The 23,728-nt window shown below is 39.7% G+C and overlaps 1 protein-coding gene across 2 annotated transcripts in view; it reads right to left on the reverse strand.

Annotated features, from left to right (window-relative positions):
* Positions 1 to 4,627: 4,627 nt before the first annotated feature.
* WASHC5 (WASH complex subunit 5) overlaps positions 4,628 to 23,728 on the reverse strand; it is a 28,675-nt gene continuing 9,574 nt past the window's right edge. Inside the window, exons 8-29 of one of the 2 annotated variants that reach the window (XM_040587997.1) lie at positions 22,215 to 22,328; positions 20,920 to 21,091; positions 19,597 to 19,724; positions 18,602 to 18,731; positions 17,484 to 17,596; positions 16,671 to 16,837; positions 15,962 to 16,037; positions 15,137 to 15,247; positions 14,883 to 15,023; positions 13,446 to 13,526; positions 12,691 to 12,792; positions 11,664 to 11,843; positions 10,843 to 10,967; positions 10,212 to 10,374; positions 9,362 to 9,464; positions 9,171 to 9,250; positions 8,120 to 8,223; positions 7,519 to 7,648; positions 7,301 to 7,397; positions 6,724 to 6,877; positions 6,354 to 6,441; positions 4,628 to 5,055 (exon numbers count right to left, since the gene is read on the reverse strand). In XM_040587997.1, the coding sequence (XP_040443931.1) occupies positions 4,999 to 5,055; positions 6,354 to 6,441; positions 6,724 to 6,877; positions 7,301 to 7,397; positions 7,519 to 7,648; positions 8,120 to 8,223; positions 9,171 to 9,250; positions 9,362 to 9,464; positions 10,212 to 10,374; positions 10,843 to 10,967; positions 11,664 to 11,843; positions 12,691 to 12,792; positions 13,446 to 13,526; positions 14,883 to 15,023; positions 15,137 to 15,247; positions 15,962 to 16,037; positions 16,671 to 16,837; positions 17,484 to 17,596; positions 18,602 to 18,731; positions 19,597 to 19,724; positions 20,920 to 21,091; positions 22,215 to 22,328 (2,616 nt within the window). In that variant the 3' untranslated portion in view covers positions 4,628 to 4,998. Of the gene's footprint in view, positions 5,056 to 6,353; positions 6,442 to 6,723; positions 6,878 to 7,300; positions 7,398 to 7,518; positions 7,649 to 8,119; positions 8,224 to 9,170; positions 9,251 to 9,361; positions 9,465 to 10,211; positions 10,375 to 10,842; positions 10,968 to 11,663; positions 11,844 to 12,690; positions 12,793 to 13,445; positions 13,527 to 14,882; positions 15,024 to 15,136; positions 15,248 to 15,961; positions 16,038 to 16,670; positions 16,838 to 17,483; positions 17,597 to 18,601; positions 18,732 to 19,596; positions 19,725 to 20,919; positions 21,092 to 22,214; positions 22,329 to 23,728 lie in introns of those variants that run through there. The other variant, XM_040587998.1, reaches the window with a different exon arrangement.

Genomic DNA, 23,728 nt, shown 5'->3' on the forward strand with positions numbered 1-23,728 from the left:
TAATACTGGGTGATGGCCGCTCCCCTCCTCCCCTGTTTCCCCCTACCTCTTTTTTTTTTCCCTGCGATCTTACCATTTCGTTCCCCCTTCCTGCTGCTGTATATCTCCCTTTGCTTGTCTGGTCTCACAGGTGAATTATTAAGAGAAGTCCGTGTTACGGCGTTAACTAAAATGGTTTTATTAATGACGGGATGATGATCAAATGGTAATTAACTGATGACAGAATGAAAATCACATGTAATCAAATGGTGATTATGCAGTAATTGAATGGTAGTTAAAGAGTGATTTGACAATGGCTTAAATGATGATTTAGATGGTGGTTAGGCAGTAATCTATTTACTATTGCCTACTATTTACTACACTTGTAATAAAAGCTGGCTGTATAAATGTTGCTAGTATACAATATACCTGTAGACCTAATGTAAAATGTCCTTACCCTGTTATAGATATCAGATACAGGGTAAGGGGTCCCTCAGCCTCGAGGAGTAACCTGGAGAGGGGTTCCCACTCAAGGGGGAGATCATTGCCGTGCTTGGTGGGTTTGAGGCGGGGGGGCTACAGCTTTTTATAGCACAAAGTGATCAGCTCCAAGCCAAACTCTCTTTGCCATAGGTGCAGGAGTGCAGCTGTAGCAGTTTGCACTACATCTGGTCTCTGCTGGGGCTGATACCCTGAGCCCCTGGTAACGTGTGGCCTGGACTCCTTAGTTGCTGAGAAGATGGAGCCCAGCGCGGTTCTCGAGGTTTACACCATGGGGCTGACCTCAGCTAGGCCTTCTCCTCGGTGGTGCCCACCTGGAGGGAGACGTGGGGGCCGGACAGGCTGTGGCAGGGAAGCCCACCTGTGTCTTGGCTGGCAGGGACACGCCAAAGCCCTTGCATGGGCAGGGAGGCGGGCGCTGGGCAAGCCTCTGCCTGCTGGAGAGGGAAGGGCTCACTCCTGAACGGAGCTGGTTGCTGGCACGTTAAAACCCTTCCCCCTGCAAGCCAAGTTACTGGGACACAGGTTCTGCTTTCGCAAAGAGTGAACTGGGGACAGGTGAAACACACCTGCAGCGGCGCTGAACCCCACAGATCGGTACTTGATCTTTTGGCAGAGGAGGACCAGGTTGGGGAACGTATTTAAACATTGCGGATATACAGAAGTCTGTGGGAGTTGGTGGGATGTACCCCTGGGGGCAAGGAGAGCTGGCAGGTGTCAGCGTGAGGCTGCTGTCAATGCCCTGTGAGCAGTGGTGGTGATCCTGGGGCCTGGATGGCAGCAAACCGCTCCCGTCTTCAGGAACAGCAAGGAGGAGCAGGGAAGCTGCAGGATGGCCAGTCTCACCGTGATCCCTGGTGAGGGGATGGAGCAAGCAGGCCTAGAAACCATTCCCAAACATACAAAGGACAAGAAGGTGACTTGGAGCAGACAGCATTGATTTACAAAGGGAAAAACCAACTTAACCAGCTGGCTACACGGCTGTGCTCAGCAGCACAGCGTCCGGCTGGAGGCCCGTCACTAGTGGTGCACCCCATGGGCAAGCACTGTTTAATGTCTTCATTAATGACCTGGGCAGTGGACCCTGAGCCTGTTTGCAGGTGATACAAAACCACGAGGAGTGGCTAGACGCAGCGGAGGGAGACTTGGACAGGCGGGAGAAAAGGGCTGACAGAAAGTTCATGAACAGCAAAGGGAAGCGTGAAGTCCAGCACCTGGGGAGGGATGACCCCAGGCACAGGGACAACTGCTAGAGAACAACCTGGCAGAAAAAAGCCCTGGGCTCTTGGGGAACATCAGTCCACTCCTGCAGTGGTGGCCGCCAGCCCCCTGGGCTGCACCAGGTAAGCGTTGCCAGCGGGCTGTGGGAGGTGATGCTGCCCTCTGCTCAGCCCTGGTGAGACATGTCTGGGTGCTGTGTCCGGTCCTGGGCTCCTCAGTACAAGAGAGACAGGGATGTACTGAAGGGCCATGACGAGGACTGAGAGTTCAGAGCATGTGCCAGGCAAGGAGAGGCTGAGGCAGCTGGGACTGGTCAGCCTGGAGAAGGTTCAGGGGGGTCTTATTCATGTAGATAAGTATCCAGTGGATGGAGGGAGTAATGAAGATGGAGCCCAGTGACAGGACAAGAGGCCACAGGCACAAACTGAGACACAGGAAACTCCATTTAACTGTAAGAAAAAACTTTTTTTCACTGTTCATGTGGTCAAACAACTGAGCAGGTCACCCAGAGAACCTGTGGCATCTCCATCCTGGGGATACTCAAAACCCAACTGGCCGTGGCCCCCAGCACCCTGTGCCAGCTGCCCCGCTCTGAGCAGGAGGGTGGGCTGGACGGTCCTGACAGTGAACTTCTGAACTAATTACAAACCAGTGGAGACGAGAAGGGAGCAGCCCAGTGCTGTGAAGAGCAGGCAGGGATCAGGTCAACAGGAACCATCAGAGAGTTCAGTCCTCTTTCTTTTTCTAGCAGCTTTTCTCCCGAGGCTTTCAATCTCTCACCTTAAAGCGCTGAGAAATAGGAGGAGTGCTGGCTGTGCCAGTCTGCTCATATTATTCTAGAATTTAATTTACAAATGTAATAAAAAGTCGATAAAAATTAACGGTAATTCCAGGGACCTGAAGGAAACAGAGTACGAGCACAGTGTCACCTGTCCTTGAACTGCTACCATTACCTGCAGCCATTCACCCTCCAGCTGGTCGCCTGCCCTTGTTGAAGCTGCCTGTAAGGCTGCTAAGGAACTTTCACTTTCAGTACCTTACAGACAGTGCCCTGTTGCACTGGCTCGACTGTCATCTGGATATATGGGGTGCCCTGGCATTGAACCCATCTGTAGATGCCATAAACACCCGGATGCCCGATTTTGTTGTGGGCCCGCTTACTGAGTGCTGCGTTAACGGTGTGGCAGAGCAGCAGGAGGTGGAGTGTCAGTAAGTAGCACCATGAGTCTGACCTGATCGATCAGCTGTTGTGCTCCTCACTTCCCCAACACCCCGGGCAACACAAGCATCAGCACATCAAACTCACAGGTGTAAATCCAGGTATTTCTGGGTTAAGGGCTTCCATAAATCCTGGCCCCACACCTTGGTTCCCTGTGTATTGTCCAGCTGTCCACTTGCTACTAACCTGGGCAGTTAATGCATAACGTACCACCCGGCAGGCAGCGTGTAACTCGGGAGTGGTGGTGAGGGTCTCTTCTAATAGCAAGAGCATGGCTCTTAATTCCGCATACTGGCTCCTACCCCACCTTGCTGAGCAGGCTTCGCTCGGCAGGACCACAGGCAGCACCTGTCAGCCACCGCCTTGTCCCTTGACGTACTTTGCTGTGGGGAGGTGGCTGGGTACGTGTGTGTGGGAAGGGCAGGGGGTTGCAGCCTTCCTTCACCTTTTAGTCCAAAACTCTGATGTGCAAGATCATCTCCAGAAACGAGGATGTCCAGCTCAAAAGGTTTGCAAGGCTGCTTAGGTCCCAGCACAGCCGCAGGGCAGGCAGTGTGCTGGGCTTGTGCAAAAGCTCTTTTTTCATCTTTCCCCATACAAACTGGTCCCTCTTTCTTGCTGTATTCAACAGGGGCCTTAAAAACCTGTGCTTAGTGTAGGGATAAACCGGCAGCAGTACCCCAGTAGTCGTACACAGCATTGCACATGAACCTTGATTTTGGGTCTCAGCTGTATGAAGTTTTGTTTGTTTCCATAATCCTGCAGGCTCCTTGCCAGATGATGCCTAAAAACTGGACTTCATTTGCTTGATCCCAAAACTGTGGGTACCCTGTTAGTTGTAAGATTACAAAGTTTTCTTGATCCAAGTCACCTCCCCTCCCAAATTAATTAATATTCATCTATTTATTCTCATAGTAATAGGCTTGATTTCTGTGAACTAGGGCTGCTTCTGTACCGGTAACCAGTGGGGCCCTGACCTGTTATTTATTATGCTGGCTCCAGGGTGGTACAAATGGAAGCCATGGACAGCCATCTCCCTGGCCAGACCCTTTAATCAGCTGTAGTGGAGTGGGACTGCACCTCCCCTGTTCTTGCTGCCAGGGAAAAAGGTTGGGGTGCTTAGGGGCGGGTGAAGATGATGTATCTTCACTGCAGAGAGGGTAACACAGATGGGACCAGCATTCCTGAGGCTTTGCACTTCCCTTTGTCCCTCCTCCTTTGTTCTTCCTTTCTTAAACAAGGAGTCAGTTTGCTGTCTAGCCCCTCCAGCCTGCCTTAGCTGCCGCTATAAATGCCTCTTTCGGAGTAAACCTTCCTTCTGCTGTTGCATTTGCTTCCTCTTTTCCAGTCTGATAATCACCAAGCTGAACCAGTGACACAATAACATCCCCTACTGACTTTCCCACAGCAGCCCCTAGGAAGAAAATTATGCCAGGTGTAAAAAGTTCCGTACCAGGACTGAGAGTTGTACGAATAAACACCTTGCCCCCACCATTAATCATGTTACAGTTGCACTGGAAGAAATATTTTGCCTTTGAATACCATGACAGAACTTTTCAACTGTGGCTATTTAATTATTTTTCTGTCCTCTACAGAGGAAAATTAACTTTGTGTAGTACAGAGGCAGACATCAAACCTTCTTTCACCGTACATATATCCTCACAAACTGTTCTTTTAACAGGAAAATTGACACTTTGGAATCATCAGTCCTGGCAAACTATCCAACACCTTTATTTCCAATTTCTTTGTTCATCTGTGATACAAAAGTCAAACTTCCACAAATAGTTCTTCAGAACAAAAACCTAAATGATTTATACATAAACAATTACATACAGCATTTATAATGTGCAGTACAAAATGTACAGTGTTCGGATGAGATACAGATTGCGTATCATGCCAAGATTTCAACAAGTGTTAATTATATAGACTAGTGCTGATGGTTATGTTTCGTAGCAGCAGTTGTAGGTACTGCCTTAAAGCACAGAAAAGATACAGTTCTGAAAAGCTGTACTCGTCTCATCCCCAGTCCCCCACTCCTCCTCTCAGGTTTGGGGGAAAGACGTGGTCCTTCTCCATATTCATAGAACAGTTCTGAATTCATCAAAAATGAAGCTAGGCACGTGTGCTTCAACAACCTGAAGTAAACAGGAAGGCGCAGTTAGGGATTTCCATTATTCATTCGCATGCTCTATGCATCCATCAACAAGCACGTCTGACCTACGAGTCAAGCACAGAGCGCTCATGTCCTGAGCCACCCCGCCTCCAGGATGTGCTCCCGGACGTGCTCTCGCTTGGTGCACCAAGCAAGGAAGGAACACCATGCCAGGCAGCTCAGGCAAGCCGGGGGCTGGGAGGAATTGCTGGGCCCACAGGTACTGTGTGGGACTGGAGGAACGCTGAGGCCCTCTCTGCTGTCTCTCCACACAGCGCCGGGCTGACCTGGAAGCTGGCACAGGGACCAGGTGTATCAGCTGCAAGACTGACACCTGGACTTGCTACTACATCGCACTGTGGGCCGTGAAAAAGAAACTAGAAGAATCTCGCTCTCTCTCTCTGTTGTGAGTATTAGCTGGGAAATGACTTATTCAAGAATTATTGAGGTAGAGCCTATAGCAAATGGGATTATGACTTATTAATAATACCACATATGAATAATATATCATCTTCAAATGCAGGTAGTGGCATTTAACCCTAAAATAAAGTCTCTCTACATGCCCAGACTTTCAGAATTTCCCTTGCACAGGAAATAAAGCAGCTGCCTGGGAAGCCATGCTTTGGCAGAAAGGGAAGGAAGTCAAGGACTGGAGATGGTGTTTCACTAAAATTTAGGCTTGCTAATCAACTTTTTGCCTTGCATTTAGAATACTGCTAAGTTTATTGTTACTTAATTCTGCAACATCTCAGAACTTTTATTTTATTTCTTCCCTTCCCAAAGCCCCCCAGCAAAGTAGACATTCTTTGAAGATTAAATGGAACAGATTCTTCTTGAATCTGCCCAAAGTTGAAATCCTTTCTGTATTTTGTATTCCTCTCTGTATTTTCTGGAAAATATTTTTTTCCGTAAGGATATTATGACTAATATAGGAATAATTACACAAAGTACACATATAACACAATTTGTGGTTTGTACAGGGTAAAAATTCCTTATGACCTCTTAACAGTGTTCATTCATTCCTATCAGGTAACAGATTTTTCATCTGTATTTCTTTTTCGCAGTCTTCAACAGAACATCTGAAGAGGGTTAATACTGCTTTTTGGACAAGGTTAACAAGTCCATTATTTTGGATATTTGTTTACAGATGCTGCCATGTTCCAGAGTAGATACGTGTGATCAGACTGCTAGTACATAACCACAGCATAAACCAAGATTTAGCTCATCTACACAGGACTCCTGCTCAGTACTACATACAGGAGACATGGAATTCTTTCTTACCTTTCTTGGTAACTTCGTGTAGCGAATGTAATCTTCCAGGAACATGAGGGCACCCACGACATCAGCAGGCATTTCTGGTATCTTTTGGCTAAAATTAAACCACCATGAAGATCATACTCTTACTAGCCCATCAGTTATTTAGATAAAATTACATGAAAACGCCTGCCTTCAAATGACACAGTTTCCACTAGATACCATGTGATTCCATTAAAGAAAGAAACAGTATTTTAATTTTATATTCAGTCAAATATATTTTTGTTATTATGTCAAAATATACTCTACTAGAAACACATACTGAAACAGCAGTGATACTTCTACTGAAGCCCTCTTCACAGAGGTGGTACTCAGGGAAAAAGCAAAACGTGGATACCTGGTGCACTGTTCCATCATTGAACGAATAAACTGACCAATCAGAGCCAGAAATTGTTCTGTGTATCTTGAGTGAAACTGCTTCAACAGGGTAAGGAGTCCCAGAACTAAAGGAAGCCAGTCAATTTGATCAGCTGGCCGCTTGCACACCACTCCTGCACAGCAAAAAAACCACAAAACAACACGTTTATAAAACAGAACATATTCTTCATAGCAGAGGCAAATTTATATAATATACTCTCATGAGTTTTTTGTGGTGCCTCCCCTTCCGCTCGCCCACACGTAAAAATTAAAAACTAGAAAAAGAACTGCCTTTCTTCCATAGCAAATGGTTTAATGATATTAACTAAGGCATAGGATAGAACAAGAAAGTCAGGAGTTCGGATTCTCTTTCCTACCGTGTTGTATTTGGCTTCAGTAGTACAACAAACCTGCCGGGCCATGATGGACTAAAGCCAGAAACTGAGTATTTTCTATGCAAATCATTAGACTCTTTTCTCTACAGATAATTTCACATAGGTTTTAATTAGGTTTACACACTAATATATATAGATATATAACAACAACTTATACAATACCTAAATTTCTGTTGTACTGAAGTTTCGGAAACTGGGAAATGAGAAATAGGAAGTTGACAGTAGGAAAATATGGCAGGCGTTTTGTCGTTATGTAGATCTGTGTGAAAAAAAGAAAAAAAGGAACACAGTTCTTCCACATATTGATTTTTTTTTCCTCAGTTAATAATCGATACGATAGAAAAAGCAAACTGTACCAGGCACTGGAATGTAAACCTGACCTTATTTAATGGATTGTGAATGCCAGCTGCTTCCAGATAAGCTGTGATTTCATATAAAAGTGTGTTGTCTTCTTTGGGATAAGGTAGTGATGGGTTCTGATAATGTGCTTCAATGTCAGCTAGTATTGCTCTAAAAGGAAAATAAATTGATTATATTAAATAAATATTTAAATCATCCCCAAGTAAACCTGACACGATACTACATGTCACATTACAGGTTTTGTGTCTTTGGATTTTTTACATTAAATAGTTACAAGCAAGAGTAAACCACCTTTTTTTGAATATCTTTTTACAAACAACATATCTGCTTCAAAATCAGCACCACACATTTTCACTGTTCTTTCTTCTCATCCAAATATAAGCTCAAATCCAGGTATACCCACATGCAATTAGAAGCTGCGCTGTCCACTAGGATGTTCATACAAATTACTTGCCAAGTTATTTATATTTAAGTTTTTTGTTTGGATTCAAATACTCATCAATAAAAACCTGAATACAATCAGACTCCATATTTTGCCGTAATTTAGATTTTAAGGATTGATGAGTCAATAACAATTACATCAGTGATACATGCAGCTCTTCAGCACATTTTGCTTCTTACTTATTGAGATTTTCCAAAGCAGCAGCCAAATGCTTGGAGTCAAACCTGCAGGAAAAATTTAATTCATTGGTCATCTGTCGTCTTAAAATCTGCATCTGACCAACCTGTTGAAACAAACGGACAAAAAAATGGACGGGGTGTTATACTGAATGCAAAGAAGGAAAAGTCAAACTAAGGAAAAGCTTCATGAGTATCAGTTTACAGTGAAATAGATTGCACAAAGTCCTCACTTCACCTAACAGCCTTTGTAGGGCTGCTCAAAGCAGGGACGTACACAGTGGTTTGGAGCTACTTCCTCATTTTGGTTAGGAGGGCTCTGATTCAGACTGCCTGCAGCCAGAACTGACGGACTCAAACTGTGCGGTGCAGTCAAAAGAGAGGAGTAGTTTCTGGTAGCAAATACAGGCAGTGTGAAAAGGGCACTGAATAGGTAACAGGTATAAAATCCCAGTTGCTTTCTTGTTTTTCACCGGTAAGTGGAAATGCTTCTAACTCTTTTGCCCACCTCTCCCTAGACCTTAGGGTCAGCAATGGTGGGCATAAATACCATCAGAGGGGCTTGTTGCAGCCAACCTCCTCCTTCCTTCCCCGACCTTTCCTCTTCACAGCACTCTGAAAACCACTGGTCACAAATTACCATTACAGAGACAAGATAAAGAGACATGTTAATGGGACAGCTTGTTTATAAACTTTCAGCACGGCTACTGCTCCGACCTTCAGCCTTAGGTACACTACGTTCCCAAGGCGCTGTGGGGAGTCTCAGAGCTCCCGATACTGAGCAACAACTCGGTCTTCCCAGATCAGATCTCCAGTGCCAGATTCCATTTTTGGCAAACTATTACATATGAATCTTGGTGCTAAGTACTTTGTGGAGTGTGAGCTGTCCATACAGACAAAGCTCTGGAGCTCTTGCAAATCCATGCCTGCTTCACTTGTGACGTTACAGAATTCCAAGTCAACATAATACAACATCGTAAAATAAGCGGATTCAAGTACATAACCAAAGAGCCTAGGAGTGAATTCTGTGTATCGCCAAGTCACATAAACCTACCTTCATTATGGAGTCTAAATATGCTGTCCAGATCTTCTGAGTTTTTGCAATTGCTGCAGAATAAACCTTATTTGAATTTGCTGAGAAAACAAAAAGGGTGAGGCATTAAAACCCAGAAAAAGTAAGAAGAGAAATAAATGCAAGTGTACAAAGACAACGGCTTTCTTCCATCTTAACCAGTAAGCACTTACTTATAATTCCTTTGAGAGGACTGACAGCATTCATAAGTGCTTTTAAAGTATCCTGTACCGTCCTGTCACGCAATATATTTTTCTGAAACATACTGAGGAAATTCTAAATAAAAGAAAGAAATAAGTAAGTAAAATCCTCATATATGTAGTCTGTGCTTAATCTTGGTGGTAACAAGAGCCACATTTTTTAACAGCAGTGAAAGAATATTTCTACAGATGAAGAGTTGAAGGATCCTGTAGTTAGACTTCGTGCTTTTCTGAGTTATGTTAATCAGCGTAAGGACAATTAGCAGATCCCCCTCATCAATATGTAATACCCACTGTAGACAACTATTAGTTTGATTTTTGAGGAAGAACTGTCTTCATCAATACTTATTTTCCTTAAATCTTTAACCAGGCTAGGACTGGATTCTTCTCAGAAAACAAAAAAATGTGGTTTCACTTGGAGGTATTAGGGAAAAAGTAATTTCATAGAATCGATACCTTATTTATATCGTGGTAGACCCAACCCATCTAATTTGTTCATGTCTAGACAGAAAAATAGAAGTTGACCTGGGATCAACTTTTAAGCATACACAATGCTTACCTAACAAAAGGCATTATTTGCAAACCACTGTTTAATCTAACACATAATTTGGTGTTACACAGCACCATTTATTCAAGAGTACCAATTTTCATAATTATATCCATAACTGAAATTCTTACTTTTGGGTTTGAACACACATTTTTCAAATGCTTTTGATTTCAATTTACCATTTCAAACATTAACAGGTTTTTTTTTTTATTTTTCTAGAAGTTGTTACAACAATAAAAGCATTATGATCTCGGGAAACTGAAATTCAAAAATTACCTGCAGCTCCTTCACAATCATGAAACACAGCAGCCTGTCTAAACCATTGAGACCAAAGGTACCTAAAGTATCTTGGATCTCTGAGAAGAGACGACTGTTGGTTACTTCCTGATGAGTTTTGACATCATACCAGGTGTTCATTTGGTCAACATAACATGTGATTCTGAGGAAAAATTAAATAAACAACCACTTCAGAATAAGCTGCAGACAGTTCCTGTGATAACGTGAGCAATGAGTTACCTTAATGATGCAGAAATTAGAAAGACTCTCTAAGTATCTCGGGTGTTGTTTAGTCACTTCTCTCTCCTCAAGGGTTCTGTCACCCTTCGCTTTTATCTCTCTTCTATGTGTGTAACATACAGTGTTCCTTCTTAGACTAAACCCACAGCTTTTCTAGACTAACATTAAATTGTACAGGATGGACTGGGTAAATCTGGTTTTAAAGAGGGTGACATGACAGCGGAGGGAAAACTATTTGTTGTATATGTTGGGAACTGGAACAATCCAATGCATGGTGCTGTAATACAAGCTTGTTTTATTACATACAATAGTATGTAATACCACATTTTACATGTATATATGTAATACATGTACAGTACAGTACGTACTTACAGTAACTTACTATACTTACTTTGGGTCTGTGATCCTCAGAATTTCTCTACAAAGCCGACCGATAAATGTTACAGATTCATCCACAGGTGTGAATTTTGGTATAGGAATATGAGTAGATTGGTATATGCTTTGCCAGTCTTGAACCTGAAAAACAAGTTTTAGAGTAATTTGCAGTGTTACAACTGCATGTTTTTAATTCACTATAGAAATTTTATTCCTTTTGTTTAAGGTAAAACCAGTACACTGTAAAACAATATTGTAAATACACACAGCAGAACACTATAAAAAAACAAAGCAAAGGGAAGAATGAATCTTAAAACAAATACAAGCAGAACGTAAGTGTGGAGGTTGAGAGAACTACCAGTACTCCTGCTGAGAAATCCATCTACTCCTTTCTGCAGTAAGACTAGCCACCATTCTGTTAGCTAAACTTCAGATCTATTCACTCCACCACTTCTGAAATATCAACAAACTGTAAGTACTGCAGTCTTGTTAGCCATGAGAATGCAGGCTTAGCAACAGATACAGAGAGGACTCCTGTGATTCAGTAATTATTTTCTGTTTTCTTTGAGAAAGAGAAAGGATATTCTTCACTGGCAAGAGATACTAAAATACTGTTTTGGGGGTATTTTGCTCTTATGTACAACTAATGCAGTGGTGATACTGAAATAATTCAGAAAAAGTTGGGGGCAGTTTTTTTTATACAGTTGTCGTCGCATTTAGTTGAAGTCACAACAGTATGGACTGTGTGCAACAGGGTTCACATGCTCCATCAGTCACAAGCTTTAACATCCAATAATCAAGACTTTTATCAACTTTTTACTTGCTTTTGACTAGCACCTTTGTTCTTAAGAAGTTATTGCACTCCTGTTCCACATTGTAGTTAATAATACGAGACACTTCCTCTTGCCAAATTTTTAAACCATATATGTTGACATAATCCTGGATATATTCAAAGGATCGATGGAACCCATCCATTGTAGCTGCCATTTCTTTCAGTTTGGGCATCAGTTCGCTTGGCTAGAGATGAGAAAAAAAAAACAAACAAAAACCAAAAAGATAAACCCAAAACTTTGAACATGTCGAATACAAAAAAACAAATGTAAAGGGCTTCTAAATGCCTTTACACAGCAACCTCTAGAGCAAGGGTCCTCAAACTTTTTAACCAGGGGGCCGGCGCGCGGATGCAGTGGCAGGCAGTCATCTGCGGCTGCTTGGTTTCCCCCCTCAACCCCCAGCGGGGGGGTCTGTAAATACCAGGGGCCGGATTGGGGACCTTGGGGGGCCATATCCGGCCCACGGGCCGTAGTTTGAGGACCCCTGGTCTAGAGGATTTCACTATGCTCCAGGTAGAACTGAAAAGCGCCGAGAAAGTTACCAAAGGTTGTATGCTATCTGAAATAATTACCACTATTTTTTCCTCCTGCTTTTAAAGTTTCTTTTAGGCTTCATTGGTACTATTGATTGATCTGGGAGATTCAAGAATTTGGACAGGATCAAAACAATAAGTCATACTCCTTAGTCTATGATTGCTTTTCTGTGTTTACCCGGCTTATACGTATCATGTGTGTGCTGTCATCAATCATCACAGACAAAGAACTGTGAACTCAGAATTGACAGGACACTTGGCAATAGAATAAAAATATGGTTTTGAATTCTATATACTCTTAGCAGTTTATAAACTCATTTTAACATCAAATAAGGCATTCCAAATAACCTTTAAGAAGCTCAAAAAGTGTAGTGTTTTACAAGAAGAAAATCTGCACAGAAAAGTATGAACTATTTTCTGGAAGGTAATATAATAAAAAGAGGTCCCAGCAAATCCAAGATACATAAAAAAATAAAATAAAATCAAGTTGTTACACACCTTGGCTCTAGGATTAAAGATGAGCCCCCTGTGAAGAGCTAGGGCTACCCGTTTTACCAGCTCCTTCCTTATTCCATCCTCTAGTAGCTGTTTTGGGTCCACCTAAGCAGAAGAAAGATTATTTTTTTTCAAGTCAGAAAGGTAGAAAAAAATATATGAAAGATTTATTTTGTACCAAGACAGATATCAAGTACTTATGATAAACTGGAAACCACTGCTAACAGATGTACTTTCTCAAAAGTGCTTCTCCAAAGAACAAATACCGAAATATTTCTACTAGATAATACGTTATTTAAGATGAATGGCAAAGGTTTGTAGTTCCCATATTCAACATTTGTTCATGATCCATTAAGAATGTTGTACAATTATAAGCAGCCAGTAGGCATTAAGAAGTGTGTATTTCTTCAATACTTGCTCCTGGCGCTGAAAGAGGTATTTTAATGTAGAAATAGCAGTCTTTGCCAATGGAAGAAACAACTCTTCAGAAAAGCTTATCAGCAGTGAAGAGCCCCAAAGATCATTAATTAAGGTTGATTAATCTATTTACAATGAGAACTGTGGGTTCTTCACAACCTTAAATAATTCAGTTCTTACCCGGATGCCAAGTTAGGAACCACTGTTTGAAAATTATACGTAAACTTATTTTTTGTTGTCTTTATCTTTCCTCAAGGTCTTGCTTAATGTGCTGAAATATCTGTGCTAAAGTGCAAATTGCTACCAAATTAGTTTTTCCTACTGAAAAAATAGAACATTACCTTGATGATACCAACTAAAGTAGTTTTCATCATGAGGATACCTTCAGTGAAGATTGAAATTGCGTGAGTTAGCTTGGCAACCTTTAATAGAAAGAGAAAATACAATTTATTGAAGTGATTCAACAGATTCAAATAATTAGTCTAAAAAGATATACATATTTCCCAATGGTAGCTTCCTATTTTAGATTAATTTGCACTGATATACTTCCAATTTTACAGCTTGTTCTAGGCTTACTTATAGTAAAATAATTGTCTTTTTTTTAATTAGATAAATATGGGTGTGTTACCAGGAGGAAAGAACAGGTACGTGTCAGAGCCTTCACAGAGATTATGGGAGGAAAGACCTAGCCAGCTGTATCATGTGTGTACAAAACATCATGGACAAAACTCTAAGCTGATACCTTTGAGCAGGCTAGGAACATAGCCTGAAGTAGTTATTCCATAATAAAGCCTGCTGTCAACGAGTCCACTTCAGTATTTCCACTGGTTTAATACACTAGCACATTCTTTTAAGTTTTAAATTATTAGTTGAGTATCCTTATGCTCAGAATTCAGACAAGCCAGTCTTTTGCCTTCAAGACATTTATGATACACATTTGAGACAACAGTTTAGACTTACAATTTTACACAAATCAAACATGAAAAACTTTTGTGTGAGATGTTTCCCTTTTACCTCCCCCAAATAAAAGGAATATTACTGAATGCTGCCTCCGTATCTGTTTCTTACTCCACACAAAATAAACTGACTCCATCAAGTTTAATGGGGGAGTCTAAACCTGCTGGAAAAAGCTGGCATCTTAACTGATGATTGGAGATATGCTGTCTGAGGGAAAGAGTGACTGGTCTGGTTACGTTTTTGTTCCTCATCTTCCTCTACTAAAAATAAAACCAAGTAAGTTTAATGTTTGCTTACTCTTCCAGATTGATAACAGTGCAGGAAAAAAACCCTAGACAGAAAGCCAATGAGCAATAGCAGCTTCATCTAATCAAATCAGTGTCTCTCCATCCTGTCTTCACATTCGAGGGCAGCAAAAAGCTTACCCTGATGGCTTATTCAGTCTTCAAATTTCTCTTGGAACAAACATTTCAAATGTGGAGGGCTTCATTTCAGACTTGGGTTTTTAGGGTTCCCCCGCCTCAAAAAAAACCCCCAAAATCTTTATGTTCATTTATAAACATATTTAGTTTTTTTCTCCCTTTTTTTTTTCTTTAATGAGATCAAAAGTTTACACTTTTACAAACAGGAGAGTGAAAGTTATTCATCTGTCCTCAGGAAAGCTAAGGTATACTCACAATAACACTAGTCAATTTCAATTCTTACTCAATTCTTACTTCACTGTTAAAGTATAACTCCGTGGAACTGTACCGATTTAAACTTAGGTTGAAGTTGGCCACCTATAAGGTATGGGTTTTCAGAATACCCTGTTTTAACTGCACCTCGTATCGTGGTCCAAGCTGAGCATAATCCCGTAGCTTGTCCTTATCAAGGCGAGTAGGCACTTCAATAATATCATGAGTCTGAAGCTTTATAATTTTTAAGAGAGATGTAAACATGCTTTCTGGAATTATCTGTAGAACCTTTGTAAATGAGAGAATAAAGAAACGCAGTCAGCATATTCTCATTAAAATGAAATAATTCTTCAGAAAAAATCATAAGAGAACAAGACAATTACGCCTCTTCAAATGCCTACCTTTCTTACATAGGAAACCAACTCGCCAGAATAATACTGTGATACACTGAGAAGATCAGGACTGTTTGCTTGATTGATGCGGAGAAGTGGCAAGTCAAGAGCAGAAGCAAGCTGGAAATAAAATTAATATTTAAACTTCAGATGTCTGTTTTTCTATTACAAATTACGTGCTTGAATTCTCTTGCTCAGACTCTTAACATACAACTCAAAGCACTAGATTCTTCCCTGAAGACCAGTATTAGAACATCAGGTTTGCCAATAGAAAAAAAAAAAATCGTTAAAAGACAAAAAAGTCCAACAGTCTATAAGGCTACATTCCCCTTACTAAATTTTTTTAAAATCTTAACAGTTGCATGAGATATTTTTCCGTTGTAATTCTACATTCTCCCTCATACTATTTCCTATTCTTACTTCTATGGAAAGTATTTTCATCTGATGCCAGATCTTCATCGTGACATACAAAGGGCATAGCTAACATAACTTTTGTAATTCCTTCAGTCTCCTCTGATACACATGCAGAGGACCTCATCTATGCACCAATGTCTTCAGCAAATAACTGTAATGAGTAGAGGCTGGATTATGAGACTTACTTGCCTAACAGCAGCAATATAACTAGTTGCATTAAAAAAACATGCATAATTTGGTTTTATATTCTTTAAAGCTAACCTTGAGTTAATTTAATACAGTCTAAAAAATCTGGATATAGAGAATTTTGGTAAAGTTTTTACTCTGGTGACTTCACAGCCTTTAACCTGTTAAGCCTATTTAACAAACGCTTTGGTTGACCTGCAGTGTTCAATTACATCCACTGTTGTTTATACTTACCTTTAAGAAAGTGGCTCTGAGTTTTGTTACCATAGATGGACTGACTCTTATGCTTTCCTGCATAATAGATGTAAAGCTGGGGTAGGAGACAAACAAAAAAAAATTAGCTTCTTCCCCTGAAACTCTTTATTTTCAACTGTTAAATCTTATGTCATCAGCACCAGTGTAATCTAGAAATGACACAGGAGATCACTAGAGAACTTCACTGAAGGAGGATTCTGGTCTGAATGCATATTTGGTTAGAAAAAATCTGTATGATAAAGGGGTAGGCAAGGCAAAAGAGGGCGTCGGGGAGCATTAACAGCCAAAGTAGTGAAGTAGCACCTCAGAAAAATCACTCATCAGAAGAGGAGTTCTCTAACATTTGTCTTTCCTTGTTTGTTTTTGGCTGAAATAAGAACTCCAGTACTTTGAAGAACACTTAACTAGACTAAAGGCTTGACATAAAAGCTTAAAATTGTTACAGGTAGAACAGGATAGACAGTAAAAAGTTACAGTATCACTTAACCTGCAGCTACCAACATGACAAGGATGGCTGTTAATTCTTATTCAAGTTGATGAGAGTTAAATACAGTCAACAACTTACAGAACAAGGCCTCAAAACTCTTTTTAAATTGGAAAGTTTATAGCATTAATAATATTTATGCATGCTATTTCCCACAAGTTTTGCAAATAACAACTGACTTGGAAGAAGTTCCTGCTAAGATACCTGTCAATTAATTGCCAAGCATAAGAAAGATCACCAACTATCTGCATGGAGATCAAGACCTCTTCTTTGATGTTGATAGTTCTGATCATCTGATGGAGGAATTTGCGGGTGTCAGCCAAAAACTGGCAAACTTGCAGGTTAGTTTCAAGCTGGTGAAACTCTTGGACCTGTATTTAAGAAACAAAAAAAACAAACCAACCCCATAAAACAACACCCTCATTTTTTTTTTTTTTCTGTTCATCTTTAAGGACAGCAATACAAATAGAATCAGTAAACTGACACATTTCTTCAGGATGCTACTACAGTAAGACAGTTAACAAATCCTGGCCTATTTCAGAGTGCGTTAAATAATAAATTTCACAAAGTTACTTGAGGAGGTGTACTGTGAAACACCACACTGAATTCTCTTTCATACCCTGGGAGTAGAAGAAATACGTACAAAACAAACATGGTTATTTTTATTTTACCTTTCAAATTGCCCTCTCCAGCTTCAAATGAATTTATTTTCAGAATGTCTAATAAAATGAGTGATTTACCAACTAATGTTTAATACTGAATTAATTTCTTTGAAACATCCTACTAACCCTCAGCTTCAGGTGGCATGGTTTTTCATGCTCTATCCCTTATTTCACAATCATGATGTCTATGAGCAAGTCATGCTTATATGTAAAACTGCAAAGATCTAAAGACTTACAACAAGTGTTAAAATGCAGATCTGCTTTGTAACTGATCTATTGGAAGTCAGTGCATGTGTATTAAATGATATATTTCAAAAGGACGAGCTCATTTATCTCAAAATTTCTTTGCCCATACCTCCTCCAATGCCTGTATTAGCTGCACAGTTTTTCTGCCAGCTGCAGTAGAATCATCGTAGTTTAGAGACATTATTTGCTTGGAGATTTCTCTGAACCAAGCCTGAAGATTTTCTGTGTAAGAACATGAAAAATTTAGTCAAATCTTTGCATGTATCATAAGCAACAAAAACACAGGGAACTTGCTAGTCAAAACAAACAAACAAGCTATACACATAGGAGATGATTTAAAAAATTTTCATTTTTCTCTTACATTTCTAGTCTTCCAACATGTAGACCTGCGAAGTGGCAAATGCTCAGGTAAGTTTCACATACAATATTAAAAAACCCCAACCAACAGCACAAATGGGCATTATAAAATCTATACTAAGATGATAAAGCCCTTCAAATCATAAATTTGTGTTTTATGAACTGGTTTATGATGTTAATTGCCTTCTCAGTTGCAATTTCTGTGTTTTAGCTACAAGTTTGTTGACATCTAAAAGATAAAAGGAAATACTTCAGTAAGGTAATTCCGCTTTTAAATGGAAGCGAGCGAGAAAATTTCCTGTATTCTAAATTTTGTTGCTTTGGATTGATCACAAACACTGCCCTTACACTGACAGTTTTTGCAGTATTCCTGAGAGTGATTTACAACTCTTATTCTTACACCAGTTCAAGGGGGAGAATACCCCTCAGTGCAGACAAGTAGTGAAAGAAGTTTTGAAAAAATGCTGATACAACAGAAATCCAGGCTACAACTTGGGAAAGAATGAGGGGAGGTTAAACCATCCCCATATTTAATGGGCATGATCTTTGCACTCCTGTGTACATAAAACACAGTGATGTGAACTACGTTGTACATAGAAAAGTGAACGGACATTTCATAGTCTTAGCTGGCATATCTAAATAAAGTGATAAAAAATATTTTTTAAAATATGGTTGTCTAAATATGGCTTACATATGGAATATATGCAACATTTGTAAACAGGACAGCATGTAAGAGACCTCTGTGGCAGCCGAGGGACATGAAAATTTTTATTATTACCAGTATTAGCCTAATGTATTTTATATTGGTATTAGCTTAGAAATAAAAAGCAAAATTACTTTTTTCCCCCCAGATCAGTTTTTAATAATTACCATTTTTCTCCACTCTAGTAAGAGGTTTAACTCCTGAGAAGACATCAGCAAGCTCAGTCATCCTTTCAGATCCTTCTTTTTTATAGTTTTCCCATTTTGTTTGTTTTTCTGACAGCATCTGCTTGAACATCTATTGAAAAACAAAGCATTTGGTTTACAAAACTGGCAAGAAGACATACTACAATGGATTAAATAAAATACTGAAAGCAGATGGAACTGACTTACAGCAATTGCTATATAACTTCAAGATCTTGCCAATATATTAAATACAAAATTAAAAACATTAAATACAGTGCCAGTGTGATAGACATACAGTGATAGAAATTAACTGAATTAAAAAAAAACAGTATGATGCAGATACTGTTGATTTTTAGTCACTTATAAAAATATCCAGTAACTTTTTTAGCTTATAGTTGCTAGAAGACCCTGGGCTAATGTTGTCTTATACTTCACACAGTCATCTCAGCCTATACAGAGAAACCCAATTTAAAAAAAGCATGTACGTGAAGTTAAGCATAATTAGAAATATTCTACTAGGTTAGTACCAGAGCTTTAATGGGCAATCTTTTAGAAACGGCAGAACGCGCATAGGTATAAGAGTTTTCTTAGGAGCTTATACTCAAGATACATAGGCTTTTGTCTCTGTTTAAAAGAAAGCCGTAAAAAGAGAAGTATGGCAGGCTAAAAAGTTACACAGCTTCCTCAACAGATTTTATTATGCTTGTTACCAGGATGTTCATGCAAAATTCTGAGTAAATATAAACACATTGTGTTAAGAATTAAATTAAATTTAAAACGGCCAATTATTGAGAAGGCTGCAAAAGTCACCTCCAAGCAACAGTATTTTGTAATCTTTGATAGAAAACTCATAAATAACAAATCAAAATAATCATTCTTTATGTAAGTGGACTGTGTGGTAAACATACTACTACTAAAGTCTTCAGCTCTGTTCTGTCATTCAGGGGAAAACACTGAAGAAAGCAGCAGCATATTACCTCTTTCAAAATGAATTCAAATTGAGCTGTATCCAGAAGGAGCTGGAAAAGGATCCTGGGTTTGTACCTTGAGTCTGCTAGAATTTGATCCTTTATCTGGCGGAGACGTTTGTTATTTGGATCACAAGCTGAAAATGGAAAGACAACATTTCTCCACTGTTACAGAATTTGACCAAGCTTTTCAATCCTTTTAAATAGACTTTTTCTTTTTTTTTAATAGCTTGAAAGCAAAAACATTTTGCTCTGATAAGTCCCCCCTTGCTCTCCATTTATATGGGTCTCCAAACCCTTTTAAAACCCTTTCTTGCAATATAAAAATTAAGGTTTCTGTGGTGCTTCAGCCTTCTTCAAACTCTTTCGTGAGCTTCTGCAAACTAAATGTGAATTTAGTACACCTGACTGAGAAGCCCAAAGACTGAAGTTTGTAAAACCATTACAGAAAATGCATGGAGGTGTAACAGAAGCTTTCTCACTATCAAGAAGCCTCAAAGGCAGAACAAGCATTCAACCTAAGAGAATGTCTAAATAGGTAAATTTACAGACCCAAACTCATGTCAGAGACATCATTCAACAGTTTTGGTTAAATTTCAGTTCAAGAGAACAAAACACTTTGGCTTAAATTGTTGATTACTAAGATATTAAGAAGTTGGCTACTGCTTTCCTTTTGGCACTAGGTAAAATGTAGAGGAATGAAGCTGGGTTAATTAACATTGATAACATACAGCTGTGGGCTGGCTTCAGGGGCGGTGGGTTGGCGGGTTGGCTGATGTAGACAAGGTGCAGGTGTGGCTGGTTCTGTTAAGTGGCTGGGCAGCTGAGGAAGAGAGAGGAGGAAGAAGCAGAGAGAGAGAGCAAGCGAGCGAGCTTGCGCTCTGGATGAGGAGAGACAAGGAGAAGGCAGAAGAGGGACTGGCATGAAGAGTATGTTGGTATGTGATGGTAAAAGACCTTGTTGCAGCTGATAGTTTGGAGAGTGCAGCAACAGTAAAACTTTCAGAATGATACTTTAAGTGCTAAGGCAGAAAAATGTAAAGTACCCAGACTTTTTCTGCAGAGTATTATTCAAAAGGATCATGACTTCTCCTACTATTTTTTATACCTGTGTCTAGCTTGTGAAAGTTAAGGAAAAGCACATGTGCTGTTTCAGCCAAAGACTTCAGGAGACTGTTAGCAAAGTGACAGCTCAACAATCTATTGAAAACAGGAGATGAAACTCTGCTGACTTCAACAGCAGCCCACAGCGAACTTCCCTTGGGTCCTAACATGAAGCACCAGTATAGCAGGATTGACACTCTGTAAAAGAAATCTAGCATGAAATCTTACCTGTGTCAGCAGTATGAAGCATCAGCCAGCGGATTGCTACATTGCAGTCTCGTAGGCAATTCAGCAGCTTGGGAATATTGTCCAGCACCAACTCTTCCCTTAGACAGCCCTCTTTGAGAAACTGCTGCACCTGAGTGTGCACTCGCTCAGTGACTGCAGCATATCTGCTTGCCTTAGAATATACAAAGCTCGCATCAATATAATCCTTGCCTCAAATGGAATACATCATTACAATGTGACTGTGGCTTCCTGAGAACTTAAAGGGCACATAGATCAAAGAAGTGCTATAAAAATTATTATCATTATTATTAGGCAATATCATACACTACAACTGCATGACAAAGGATGAAGGCTAAATTTTAAAATGTTTTTAAATTTTAAAACAATTTCAAAAATGCAGACTTGTAAACTTCCTATATGCACCTATGTACGCTCTAGAAATTATTCTTTAAAATGGTACTAATATGTTATTGCCTAATAAGAGAGAACAACAGAAATCTATTCCAGAATGGAAATACTTCTTATGAATCAGATGTCAGTTCTACCTAGCAAACTTCTTCCCTAAAGACTAAGGAAAAGATTTCTGCTCATATTCCCCAAGTTTACTAGACAATACATAGTACAGGTCTCCTAATCAGACCCTTCTGTGTGTCCTTTCCTGAGCACAAGGGTCAGATTCTAAGGAGGCATTCAGAGATCATCAGTCAACAGATTTGTTGATTGGGCAAACAATCAACAACCTGATATTAGTCACTGTTTTTCAGGCATGGAAAAAAATTATTTCACATAAAATGAACTAACTGCATTGCCTCATACAACATTCTGGTATCAGTCTTTTAAATCAAATACTGTTTCCAGATTATTGTTTATATAATTTGGGAGGCTTCATTTAAAACTGAGTGCCACACTGTTGGCATAAACGCATAACTTCTAAAATTGTTATCTATGAAAGACAAACACTACAGTCAGCCTAAGACATGCCAGTACCGCACAACATGATGAAGAGTGCTAGCATTTACCCAGTAAAGTCACAACTCTGAAACCTTTAGGGGAAACAAACACCACAAGAGGAAGTGAAACAAGCAGTGCTGCGAAAACCAGATTCTGAAACTTGGAAGTATCATTAACTCAAAGTTGTGTACAAAGTTATGTACTCAAAAGTATTGTACTTGAATAGAATGCAAATAATTGTATGCAGGAGAAAACAGACCCTTGTATTACTGATGTCATAGAATACACTTGAGATGCCCACACAGCTGAATCTTGCTAAAAATACTTAACTCTGGCTTATGTACCTGCTCTTTGACATTTGAAAGATCCAGTGTGTAGTTCAGGGCAGTTTTAGCAGCTTTGTAGGGTTCCCATGCTTCTGCTAGATTTACAGTGATACCCATGTAAATGCTAATAACCTAGGATTGGAAACAGAAAACAAGAAGTTGCATTTATCTTTCTCTTAAGAAAAAGACATACTTAGCAACAGGAGTACAAAGTGATACGCTTTCTATGTAGATGAGATATATAGGGTATAAATATGAGGTAACAAAACTTTTTTGGTAGCTGTACTTCTTACTCCACCATCTTTGGAAATCAAGGTGTAAGACGACTTTGAAATAAAAGCCACACAGTTAATCAGAGGCTTAGTTCTGAAAACCAGCTGACAGTTCTTTCAGTCACTATGTCCTTGGCCTCTATTTTTTTTCCTCATGAACGTAAGACTTCTTTTTCATTTCCATGATGCTATGCAGAACATGGACAAAAAAGCAACTTGGGAAATGACTGGGGGAGGCAGGGCGGGGGAAGGAGGAAATTATTTTAATAAATCCTACTCCCAAGAATGCCCAAAGGACCAAACTAAAATGTCATCCATCTTCTGTGGTGAACACAGAAGAAAATTATGATTCCAAGCTGCGATTTTTAAGGAGCAAAGAGAAACTGACTCCAGACTCTTAGCCAAGTTTAAGTGTGATTAAAAATACAGAATTGTGGTTGACTTACTAGTGTTTTTAAGACACTTTATTAAAAATGGAAGCCTTGGGTTACTGACAGTTGAAGGATATACAGAGCTGTGGCATTATGAGCTTCATCACTATTAACCCAATATTCCTCCATCGAGGAGTGATCACATCTAAAAGAACACTGTCAGGCTTTGAGCTCTTCTGACAGTCTCAAAAAGGAAGCCAGTAAAGGCGAATGGGACACCAGTCTGCTGATATTAGGATCCCCCTCATATTGTTGAAGTGAAGCTCATTATGTCAGTTCCTCAAAGGCTATGCTTCAACTGCTAACAATCATTTGAAACCAGCCTAAGGGTCAAGTATTCTGTATAATGCAGCTAACTCATCCATACCTGATCACAAGAAGACAGGTGTTGTCTTAAAATATCAGTTTGTACTACAAAGTCAAATGAATAAAAATGCTAGCATAAATAATGAAAAAAAAATCACAATGCCAAGTTCTCATTTCTAAAATAAGCTTGCAGTTTTTCAGAAACTGAAGGGTTCTAATATCTATTAAAATAGCCAGCTGTTACAGTCTCTTCCCTTCCTTCTTCACTTGCTCCACTTATGGTACAGAAGAATACAATTTGAAACCAAGAGAGATACATGAATTAATTTATAGTTTCTTTGTTAAATTTGTTTCCCTTTGGTATAGCCTAGCTGGGAACTGTATTGTTACATGACAGCCTATTTCTGTAGCATTTTTTTTGAATACTAAGACTTCTGGAAGGAAATCCTAAATCTCAATACTGAGACATGTAGTAATTCCATTTTGATCACTGCATCTGAAAAGGTCTGTAGAATTGCACAGT

The sequence above is a fragment of the Falco naumanni genome, chromosome 3 (genome assembly GCF_017639655.2).
Source record: "Falco naumanni isolate bFalNau1 chromosome 3, bFalNau1.pat, whole genome shotgun sequence".
Taxonomy (NCBI): Eukaryota; Metazoa; Chordata; class Aves; order Falconiformes; family Falconidae; genus Falco; species Falco naumanni.